Source organism: Lissotriton helveticus, chromosome 10, assembly GCF_964261635.1.
Source record: "Lissotriton helveticus chromosome 10, aLisHel1.1, whole genome shotgun sequence".
In the NCBI taxonomy this organism is placed as follows: Eukaryota; Metazoa; Chordata; class Amphibia; order Caudata; family Salamandridae; genus Lissotriton; species Lissotriton helveticus.
This window is the reverse complement of record NC_136071.1, coordinates 39,101,132-39,113,125: the sequence shown is the minus strand read 5'-3', so window position 1 is coordinate 39,113,125 and position 11,994 is coordinate 39,101,132. Positions and strand designations below refer to the sequence as shown.

General features: G+C 40.2%; 1 protein-coding gene and 1 long non-coding RNA gene across 2 annotated transcripts in view; one reads left to right on the top strand and one right to left on the bottom strand.

The window, feature by feature from the left end:
• Positions 1–1,464: 1,464 nt before the first annotated feature.
• The window catches only part of LOC144785852 (myosin-4-like), a 46,280-nt gene continuing 35,750 nt past the window's right edge, over positions 1,465–11,994 (top strand). The window contains exons 1-9 of the mRNA XM_078664696.1: positions 1,465–1,583; positions 5,330–5,548; positions 5,659–5,802; positions 6,733–6,889; positions 6,977–7,004; positions 7,108–7,219; positions 7,316–7,408; positions 7,518–7,581; positions 7,669–7,767. Of these exons, the coding sequence (XP_078520822.1) occupies positions 5,345–5,548; positions 5,659–5,802; positions 6,733–6,889; positions 6,977–7,004; positions 7,108–7,219; positions 7,316–7,408; positions 7,518–7,581; positions 7,669–7,767 (901 nt within the window). The 5' untranslated portion in view covers positions 1,465–1,583; positions 5,330–5,344. The remainder of the gene's footprint in view (positions 1,584–5,329; positions 5,549–5,658; positions 5,803–6,732; positions 6,890–6,976; positions 7,005–7,107; positions 7,220–7,315; positions 7,409–7,517; positions 7,582–7,668; positions 7,768–11,994) is intronic.
• The window catches only part of LOC144785854 (uncharacterized), a 259,329-nt gene continuing 256,642 nt past the window's right edge, over positions 9,308–11,994 (bottom strand). Inside the window, exon 3 of the long non-coding RNA XR_013602048.1 lies at positions 9,308–9,469. This is a non-coding gene — a long non-coding RNA (uncharacterized LOC144785854). The remainder of the gene's footprint in view (positions 9,470–11,994) is intronic.

Genomic DNA, 11,994 nt, shown 5'->3' with positions numbered 1-11,994 from the left:
ATAGCTTTGGTGCGAGATGAGTACCCCATTGTATGTCCAAAAGCACAGCATTCACTATCAGTTGGATCCCCAAAAATTGTATTTTGGAAAATAGTGTGGAAAGTGTAAGAGCTTCCCCCATATTTTGTTGCTTTATTAATCTGTGTCACTTACATCAATTTGCTTATATATTTATGCATGTAGGTTGTTGTTAAAGGATTTTTGTAACTAAGAATGCAGGCTGGACAATACTTGATTGTTGCTCTGAAAACTGAGTTATAGTACATGAGTTCCCAGTGTGACACCTTCGAGCTCGTCTTCACTGCTTGGACACGCCACCTCGGAACGTCAGAGACGGTTTGGGACCAACTTTCCATTGCTGGCAGAGTGCCCAATGTTTTGTCATGCAGAAGACACCTGCAATCTTTGATATTGTAGGGATGATAGGGAAAGAAGTCTGACACCCAGAGTGGAAACGCCTGGCACTACAGAGCCCAAAGCCCATTCAGAGTGTCCAATAGAATGGAGGTACTTAAGTCTAATTGGGACACGTCATCTTTGGATGCTAGTGAATAGTTTCAGTTGTAGAGGGTCCCCAGCCATGTGACAAGAAGATGCAAAGAATGGAGCCTCTGCGCCCCATGTTGTTATTAGAGCTGAGGTGCATTCAAAGAAGCCAGAAATATCACACACATGGTAACCTTTCTAATGAGACACATTTATATTGTGCTCACATTTTAGCATGTGCTCAAATATAAATATAAATAAACAGTACCAAACTCTTTTGAGCCTTCTCTAAAAGAAAGTTAGAGCATTCTGTCCATTTTTATTAGAATTTTGCCTCAGACATTCAGAGTCCGGCAGCCAGAAAGGGCTTCAAACACTGCATGCTCTCTCATTTCGAAATCATAAATCCCCTGCCCATATCATAGCTCGGAGCTACTTGGCACCAATAGGCAGGTTTAATTATACCAGATATATTTAGTATTAACGGTACACGGTGGCTTGGATTTCATCAGAACTTTGGCTGTGACTTATTCCCATGAGAGGGAGGGCACAGGTGCTGAATCAGCAGGCGAATTTCGTATATAAGAAGCGATGAAGTCCCAGTGCTGAAGCTTCAGACTTTTCGGGTAAGTGCAGACACTTTGTCTGTGACGTGGGTCATTTTGCATGCAGTAAGACGTGCAGGAGCTGCAGGTCTCGAGTTCTGCACCTGCACTTTAGTTTCATTTCTCTTTCCCTTCAACACTCACTCACCATTCACTCACCTGCCCACTTGATATTTCCTTTGCTTTCCCCTTACTATTTCATTCAGTACCTTGTTCAGTCCCTACCTTAATTGGTCACTTAGTAACTCACTCACTTATCTGCTGCTGCTTTCACTCCTTTATAGTCACCCACTCATTAGCTTCCATTCAATGTATGAACCAGTCCCTCAGGAACTCACTCACTCGTCATTTATTCATGTGAGGCACCAACTATAACTAGAAAATTACTTTTCTAATTGTAATTGTGAATAATCTTAATAACACAGGTATTCTGCTTTTCCTTCCAGGGACCCTGGTGAAGGTTTCTTTTTCCTAACACAGCGACACTGTCAGGTAAGGCTTTTGTTCCATCGAGGGGTAAGTCATGAAGTCACAGGATGTCAGACATTATTTGCTTCAGGTGTTCATGGTTGAATACTAAAGCTTTATGCATTGTTACACAACAGCAATCTTCAAGCATTGGAGGGTCCACACCCAGCCCTCGGCAGAGGCAGCTCAGTGGGGCTAGGATCATGTTTAACGCACAGAACAGCACTTGCTACATATGGTCAGAGTACTCCAGTCATAATATCCCCTAAGATCTTCTTGTCCACGCTTCACCCAGCACAGGTACAAGGCTCCCTGTGCTCTTGTGGAAGGAGCCGTCCCATGAGTCTGGGAACGACAATCATCTCCAAAGATCTCGGACGCTAGAGCGGCAGGTCAGCCCTACATACATGCATACCAAACATACATGATGGTCCACATACTCTCCTCTGTTGTGCGTAGGGGAGAAACCAAGCATGTGAGTGATGCTACTGATCAGCAGACATGTCCAGTAGTCAGCAGCGCCTCTGCAAATGTGGTAGACCCCCTTTACTGGCTGCTTGAGACATGTACTGTGTCAGCCCCACATACATGCATACCAGCATACATGATGGTCCAACAGTGGCACAGACTCTCCTCTGTCGTGTGGGGGGAGAAACCAAGCATGTGAGTGATGCTACTGATCAGCAGACATGTCCAGAAGTCAGCAGCGACTCTGCAAATGTGGTAGACCCCTCTTTACTGACTGCTTGAGACATGCACTGTGTCAGCCCCACATACATGCATATCAAGCAAACATGATGGTCCAACAGTAGCACATACTCTCCTCTGTCGTGTGGGCGGGAAAAACCAAGCTTGTGAGTGATGCTAGTGATCAGCACACATGCTTTCTCCAGTAGTCATTCAAAAAGCAGCGACTCTGCAAGTGGTGGTAGACCCCCCCCCCCCCCCTTTATAGGCTGCTTGAGACATGTACTGTGTCACCCCCTCTACGGTACTGGAAACATTGAACTCAATAACTGAGTGGACCCTTATTATTGAGGATAATTCTTGATAAACATGCTTCTATTAGAGGCTGGTACACATATCCACACAGCTTTCAGGGGTGTCACCCCTCTACAGAACTGCAAACATTCAACTCAATAACTTAGTAGACCCTCATTATTGAGGATAATTCTTAATAAACATGTTTCTATTAGGGGCTGGTACACATATCCACACAGCTTTTTAAACTGTCTTCTACATTGTTGGACAACCAGTTAATACTGAAGGACATCCGACACTTGAAGACGCCCTTACAGACTGATCTTTACTAACTGGCGAGGGGAGATATAAGTATAAACTGACAACAAGTATTCAGAAAACTGGAAAGAATTTAAAAACAAAAAGGGAGCGTTAACATTGTGATTTTCGCAAACTGAAACCTGGCCATACTCAATAATTGAGGGTAGGGCTCCCATTTGCCACTATGAGGAAGGATACAGCCAGAGCAAACACGTACAAAATCACACACAGCTATGCATTGGGTAGAAGAAGGGATGGTAACATTATCTGATGGCTCAAATTGTGGCAACTGGCAGAGACGGACAGGCCATTGCTCCACTCTGACATTTCCCCGTAAGCCGGCCAAGTCGGTGCTGCTTTAAAATCAGTGTGAGCTGCCATGACCCCACTATGCATCTAGAGCATCAGTAAAGCACTATGTTTACCAACAGGATGGGCACTTTGCAAATTGATTAATATATGAGTCTCTGTAGAGGACACTTACTGGCAGCAGCTTTTAAATAGAGAAAATATGTTTACTATACTTCACTAACACACACTACAGTGAGCTATGCCGCAGAAGCAGCACAGGCCACAATGCAAAGGAACAGTAGAGCACGTTTCCTTCATATACTCAACAGTTACCAAACACGTATCGGCAGGACACACTTACACAGACCAACGCATATACACCGAAACAAAAACACACACACACTCACACATACCCACACGAAAAACGTGTGGTACAGCATGTGAAAAACCCATAAAAACTTCTTTTGTGTTCACTTAAAAGTAGCAACATCAATGCACCTACTTAAAACATACAGAACAGGTTCACTATCTGACTGTAAGCTTCCCTTATTTTTCGTGTGTGTTTATATAATGGTTTTGTGTGTAGTTGTAAGTATATAGATTGGAGAAAGGTGCTCTGGTTAGGGTTAGAAAGTGTACTTGCAGGTAGATTGATCAACCATAGATGGTAAAGTCTCTGATTCGATGCCATATACATTTATGAAGGAGATCTGTGAAAAGCTGGTTGTCATCTTGCCTTAAATACATAGCGCTGAGTTGCACCAAAGGAAAGCAGACAAACAATCAGTAAGTAAGTACCATGTCGTTAGAATCCGGTAGAATGGTACGAAATCCACCGAGCTGTACTCCATGATCAGGGTACATAGAAAAAGGATTGTTCTCTCACATTGACTACTAATAAAGGTTCATTGGAAGTACAGAAAGGATTAGTTACTTACCCGTAATCCTAGTTCTCTTCCAGGGGTATCCTCATCAAAGTCATAAGCATTCGAATATTCCAGCGCATGGGCGGGAATATTCTAATGCTTATGACTATTGATGAGAATCCCCTGGAAGAGAATTACAGGACCTTTCGCTGGAAGCCAGACATGTTAGACTGTAAGATGCTGTATTATTTGAATTCAAAGCAAATGGTTACAGGCTATTTCTTGTAGCTATACGGAATGTGAGCACAATGTTTTATTCAGCCGCTCAGCATTCATGTTTTTTTACAAACGGTGCAGGGAAGAGGTTACATCTTGCACAGAGGAAGAGTTAGCCTACGTCTTACTGGCATGAAGGATCTTTTCAAACAGGGTTGCCTACCCTACCTCTACCAGTAACAACAGAATGTGTATGTAGCTTGATGAGATCTACTTGCTTAAGTCCATTTCACGAATCAATGTCTTGAAAGAATACAGGTATGTAGTGTCTTCTGGGGCGCTTTACTGGGATTAGGATAACAGGTGTAAACTTTGCAAACGGATTTTAAGGGGCACGCAGGGGAGGACATACTGAGAATGTTTTAACTCTTTACACTCAACGAGCTGCATGCACACAATACCTTTCATATGGAATAAGGGATAGCTTTCTTCTGCTTTCTGTGCAGCACAGACTGGGAATTGGATCCCTTCTAGCAGCATACATGAACCTTAGAGTTACTGCTTCTAAGCCTGCTGATGTAGTGCTTGCACCTAAAGTTTAATGTTAAAGCAAGAATCCTCACTGCTCCTGACAAGCCAGTAAAAACGCCCTCTGTCACTCAGTTAGTCTGAGTGTCCTGCATATGAGCAGTCCCTAGCCAAGGTGACCCCTAGCCCCATTGGCTAACATTGATACTCTGCACCCGGCCGCCCTAGTGCCGCTCGTGGTGCCCCTTGAGTGCCAAGTCAAGCCCTGTTAAGTCCACGACTTTCTGCACAAATGACTAGGACGTTGTCAGTAAGTGTTGAACGTGCTTGTATTTTAGTAAAGTGGACTCATTACAAATATTTCACTTGTGAACAACAGGTTCAAAATCTTCACTGCCTCGAGCCGGAGCACCTAAAATGGAGGCTCAAAGATTGTTGTCATTCACGATCTACTTATTCTTTATGGTCAAAGTGCAATATGTGAGGGTGCTAAATGGATAAACTACATTCACCTGTTTCAGTGATGTTTGTGACAATAAAGCACCCTTTGTCTTTGCATGACAGAAATCTTGTTTCTAACCACTTTAGTAATTGCCAGCAGCCATGGCTTCCGATGCAGAAATGGCCGTGTTTGGGCCAGCCGCACAATACCTGCGCAAGTCTGACAAAGAACGCTTGGAGGCTCAGAATAGGCCCTTTGATGCCAAGAACTCCTGCTTCGTAGATGATGAAAAAGCACTTTTCGTTAAGGGAATGATCACGTCCCGAGAAGGTGGCAAAGTCACTGTGAAGACAGATGATGGAAGGGTAAAAAGAGTCTTAAACCAACAATGACTAAACAAGCCTAGCACCATAATGCAGCCAGACAGCTCTGCTCAAAAGCAACTTCATCTTTGACTGTCTTTCTTTCTTCCTAGTCTGTAACAGTCAAAGACACCCAAGTCTACCCTCAGAATCCTCCCAAGTACGACAAGATTGAAGACATGGTCATAATGACCCATCTGAATGAAGCCTCCGTGCTGTTTAACCTCGCTGACAGATATGCAGCCTGGATGATCTACGTAAGTACAAATCAGTGACACTTTAGCACTGCTTGCTTTTTGCACTAAGATTTTTCTGTCAGTAGGAGTGACATACTCATGACGTAGTTGTAACTTACTCCTGAATTTTATGAACAAATCACCCTTACGGAAAAAAAGCTTTCTAATTTGGGCCATGTACGTTCAATGACCAGTGTATGACATGTATCACCTCTTAAGGGGTGAAACAACTCTGTGCATGTAAAGAAACTGACACAATTGATCTGTGTGCCATTCTTTATATGTGTTGTTTTGTCTTACGGTAAGGACCCAAGTGCACTGTTATAAAACTAGTTTCTCCACTGCTCCACCTTCAGGGTTTCATTATCATTAAACACATATTTACTCTTCTGCTTTTGCCCTATGACTTTCTTTTGACCCTCGTTAATGACTCATGTTGCAAACCTGATTAAACCCAAGCTAGACTCTGCATTTCTTTTTTGCCGCCAGTGCTAAACGGGCAATTTAAACACTAGTGTTTCTTCAGATAGGTCAAAGGTGCCAGAAAGATTATAGTCTTGGTTACTAAAATTCTAAGAAACTCCACAGGCATAGATTACTATTGCGAAGCGCAAAGTTAATCATGCATACCAAAGTTGGAGAAGAAAGGAGCTGGCTAAAACTGGTGTGGGGAATAACTTTCATATCACAGTGGGAATGGAAGAGATCCTGGCATCACTGAAATGCCAAGCCACAGTGGCAGATCCTATAATGGATTGGATTGCTATCAGGTCACAATGAGGAGTAATCACATACTCTTCAGGGTAGTGGTGATATTAGCAAAGGAATAGAAATGAAAGGTAACCAATAAAGATAATTGGGAATGCTTAAAACATGTCAAAGTAGAAACTCTCTTCTAGATACTACCAAATTATGGTTCCTATCAGCTAAATTTGTTGTTTCCCTTTACAGACCTACTCTGGTCTTTTCTGTGCCACCGTGAACCCCTACAAGTGGTTGCCGGTGTACAACGCTGAGGTTGTAGATGCCTACAGAGGCAAGAAGCGCCAGGAAGCCCCACCTCACATCTTTTCCATCTCTGATAATGCCTATCAGTTCATGTTGACAGGTAAGGTTTTGATTTAAATTGTGTGCACTGTTTCAAATTCATCATGGCCTACCCAAAAATGACATGTATTTATTTTCTTTTAAAAAGATCGTGAAAATCAGTCCGTCTTGATCACGTGAGTAAATCACATATTGCTAAAAAGTCCTTTGCAAGAAGTACGTTTTATGGTGTAACATGTCAATGTACATGACCAATAATTCTTCTGATTTTATTTAAAGTGGAGAATCTGGTGCAGGGAAGACTGTGAACACCAAGCGTGTCATCCAGTACTTTGCAACAATTGCAGTAGCTACTGATAAGAAAAAAGAGGCCCCTGCCGCGGCCAACAAGGTTTGTAAATTATGTTTAATTCATTTTTACTCAGGCTGCTCATGATTCCCAATATGCCAGGCAATTTCATACATGCTGAAACTTTGCCTCCAATAGGGAACTCTGGAAGATCAAATCATCCAGGCTAACCCGCTGCTGGAAGCCTTCGGTAATGCCAAGACCGTGAGGAATGACAACTCATCTCGTTTCGTAAGACTTCCAACTTCATTTACTTCCTTCCTAATTCTCACTTTAAAAGAGTCATTTGCTGTCTACCAATAAAAACTTGAATTTATTTTTGCCTCTATTTACCCTTTAGGGTAAATTTATCAGAATCCATTTTGGAACTACAGGAAAACTGGCTTCTGCAGATATAGAAACATGTAAGCGTTGACTCTAAAATCTATATATATCATCAAACATGACCCAAAATAAGCAGTACTCTTTATTATTGATGCTTTATTTTACAGATCTGCTAGAAAAGTCTAGAGTAACATTTCAGCTCTCAGCCGAGAGGAGTTACCATATCTTCTACCAGATCATGACCAATAAGAAACCAGAGCTTGTCGGTAAGTTTTAGAAATGGGTCATAGCTCCAGTTTTCAGAATTCAATTGCATTACTGTGTTAAAGAAGGCCAAGACAGCATTGCAGAAATAACAGGGATAAACATCACTTGAAGTCTGATTTGACTTTAAAAAAAGAAAATCATCTCTATTTGACTAACATGCAGTAGTTGGGGAACATGCAGGGTTCCTTAGCATTGAATCGCATTAAATGAAAAATTCAGAAAATAGCTTTATCTGGCAATCATTATCACCAACAACGTTTCCAAACTGATTCCGAATTTTTTTTCCCAGATGATATTAATTACTGAACGTTTAACACTTGAAATAGAGTGTTAATTCTCAGGTAATTTCAGTTGATGGCTATGTAAAGAAATGTTGAAGGCCATTTAGTGCATACTTCCAAAAGAAGAGTTCAAACCCCCCAGGTAACATAACACATAACATCACATCCATATCTGAATAGAGAGGATATTCTTTCTTCCAAAAACACAAGCACAAAACTAAGCGGCTAAATTAGTAGCTACTTCAAGAACAGCAGAGATGGAGAAACTCTACCTCAGTCATTATTTCCTACAGCTTCTGTTTTATTAGTTCAATGTCCCTTAGAAGTGGATATTCAACTGCTGCAGCTGGGACAGTAAAATAATACTATTACTAAACTATAACAAAAAAGACAAAGAGCCACCACTGAGTTAAAAGTGCAGCCTGTTGACATAGAGATAAAGAAGCATGGTGAGGCCCAGTACTTGAAGTTGAAGGAAAACCTTATGACTGAAATTGCAAGCATAATTAGAAATTGATAAGTAAAAGAGTGTGCTTGAAATTATATATATATATATATATATATATATATATATATATATATATATATATATCAATCAGAAACTCTGCGATCCTTTCAGCACAAAGTAGAGCACTCAGAAGGGTGTTGAATCCGTTGTTTATTCAGCAAACAACACAGCCAAACAAACGCGTTTCGGAATAATCCTTCGTCAGTGTTTACCACAACCACTGCGAAGAAGCATTTTAAACGTATTGACGTCATTTAGTACATCAACATAGAAGACGGTATCAAAACATCACACTCATTGCACTTTTCACAGCGGCCATCTTAGCACGATGTATTTTTGCAATTCATTTCTGCCAAAAATAATAATTCTCGCCTTATTTATGAAAGCCAACAAAAATCAAAGTTAATTGATTAATCATTTACAAAATGATCATGTCTTAATTCATTCGAAGTTGCATGGATTAAAGGTGTATCAGGTAGCACAATATATATATATATGATTTAATATGCCACGTACTGTATGACTGCCATGTATATATTTTGCACTTCTCTTTGCATAGTTAGATCTCTCTTGTCTTTTGCCCTGCACTTATTTACCATCTACATAGCTCTTGCAGGGCTCAAGATATGTAAATATGTATATATATGTATATATGAGTATATATAGAGAATCTTGAAAGGCGAAGGCTATCTACTATACTTTAGATCAATGATAAGAAGGAAGCGATTAACAACATAAGCTTACCTTACTTTCGAAATCAGATCAGAATGGAATCAACAATAGATACAATGTAAATAACTTGCACAATGTGCTTTTGATATCCATTAATTATTGTTGTCGTTTTTGATATTTTCTGAATATCTTCTGAATATTACATTGACTGTAAATAGAGCCTGATGAACGTCTATGATTCTAAGAAATCAAAAAAACATATAATTCTGATAAATTTCGATGATTTATATTGTGACATTTTCCTTAAATTAACTGCATTGTTATTCTCAGTATATGTTTAATGCAAGAATTATGAGTAGACACTTTGTACATAGGACACTAGCCGATCCACGGCTTCATTGAACGTCACAATCAAATGACATTCTATAATTGTTACACCCCCTTATTGGATATAACACCACTCCAAAATGGCGACCTCATCGGCGTATGAGGGTTGAGTCCTATGTCAGTGTTAATGATTGCTAAAAAACTTTATTAACTTGCTGTTTGCATGTCACGAGTGACACACTGACGAAGGCTCACGTCGAAACGCGTCTTGTGCTTTTTCCCCCGAAAATAAACCACCGTGCAATCTTTATTTCCTTGAGTGCTGCTTTCTTTTCTTGTCAACTGAGAGAAGTTCGAGCGAAATATATATATATACATACATACATATACATATATATATGCAACTCCACCAATGCCGGTCAAGGATACACCGGCAGGATTAAAGGGCGGTCCAGGGTAGAGCTACCGGAAGCCCAAACCACTCTTTCCACTATTCCTTCTTGTCCAGGTTTTCTTCTATACAAGGAGGAATAGTGGAAAGAATATTTATATATAAACACACACACACACGCACACACAAGAGCACACATACACACACACACTCTCACAAAAGACAGCATCCCAGCTGTGCATCTATCCCCAATTATTGCGGCGTGTTCTCAGGTGCGGGGAACCTGTAATATTCTAATCCAAAACTTAGTGAGTCACAAAGAAACGCACACTCTCCAGATGTCAGAATTCCCAAGTCTCTATTGCAATGGCAGTGACACGCTCACGCATTGCGAGAACCCAAGTACTCTTGATCACTAGTGATATTCATCAGTCAAATTTACATACATTTACTTTCACCAGTGCCATAGAAGCAAATGAGGGACTGCGCGTGCTGCAAAGGTTGAAAATAAATTGGTGCCATCTTAGAAATGATTTTTACATACATGAGAGTATTGTAGAAAGAATACGATTAAAGTTACACGCGGATGCAGCTCAAATTGAAAATGCCCAATATTGCTGCAATTATTCTCATTCATCTAAGGAATAAAAAACAAAAAAAAAGGGGAACGTAATGTTTGACGAAACATTACATTCATGATTAAATAAACATGTCATGAATTCACCAAAATACAAGAAACAATGCAGCCAAGTATTGTCATGTTAGTGTTCCTAATGCATAAATAAGTCAGCAATCATGCCGAAGTGGGCATTCGATCACCAGTGACAAGGTACAAGTATAGACCCACAGGTAAGGCATTAGGTCCAATCTAAATCAATAGGTATATGCTTAGAATGTCTAATTACATCCATAGAGACAGTGTAAAACATTAGTAATTGAGTCAGAACTAGAAAAGCTTATATTGAGAGGGCCAATACATACTGTAACATGTGGCACAAAAGGATGCATTCAAAATTGAGCAAGCCTGTTGTGAATTCACCAAAACTGAAACAGACATGATGCAGACAACTAAAGAGTGTTGACTTTCCAGGTGTACACTTTAACAGTCATGCCCAAGTGGATAGGCGCATAATTTCCCTGCAAACATAGTATGCAAACAATTTGCACTGTATAATCTTAATGTTTGAAATACATAAAGTAAATGTTTGTGCTGCATTAACAAATTTCCAAAATTTTCAACATTTGGCCCAAGCGGGCAGGCACAATAGTTGATTACTAATATAACAACCAAACGGCAGTGTTATAAATCTTAAATGAAGCAATCCGCATATGAATAGCATATGAATAGCATTCAAAAATGGAAATAAGTCACAAAAGCATTCAATAAATATACTTAAATTGGTGCCAGAAAAAACCTTATTACAGAATTAATAACCTATCAAAATGCCAACATAAGAAAAATAATAGATACAATCACAATGTACCCACACAAGGCCGTAAATCATCATGCACATCAATATACCAATGTTAACAGATAGCAATAACAAAAATAATTAATCAGATGCCTATTTAACTTTGTGGTCTCCCATACCAAAACAGTGCACCTATAAACAAATGTGACAAAACCAGTGGTCAAAACCTTCTAATTAGAGGATAGAAACATGAAGTGTAAACTTTTCAGAGAAAGACGGATAATTAGCGAAATATGAATGAGCAGAAACAATGAACAGTTACTCCAGTCTACACACCCTCATAGTAACAACTTTATCCAAAATGTACAGCTAGCTCTTCATCCATATTCAATCCCTGTGGATATGGATTGTTGAACCAAATGATGTCACGAGATTCCAGCATCCTGAGCGCAAGAAACCTTTTGCCCCAGACCCCCCTGCCCATTCTGATGTGGGTCACGACCTGGTCAAGTGAAATCTGCCTTGCCCATATGGAATTCCTTAAATTGCCTTTCTACAGGATATTGTTTGTCATTGTACTCAATGACCTTCATGTGCTCCAATGTGCATTTTCTGACTCTACGTATCACGCTCCC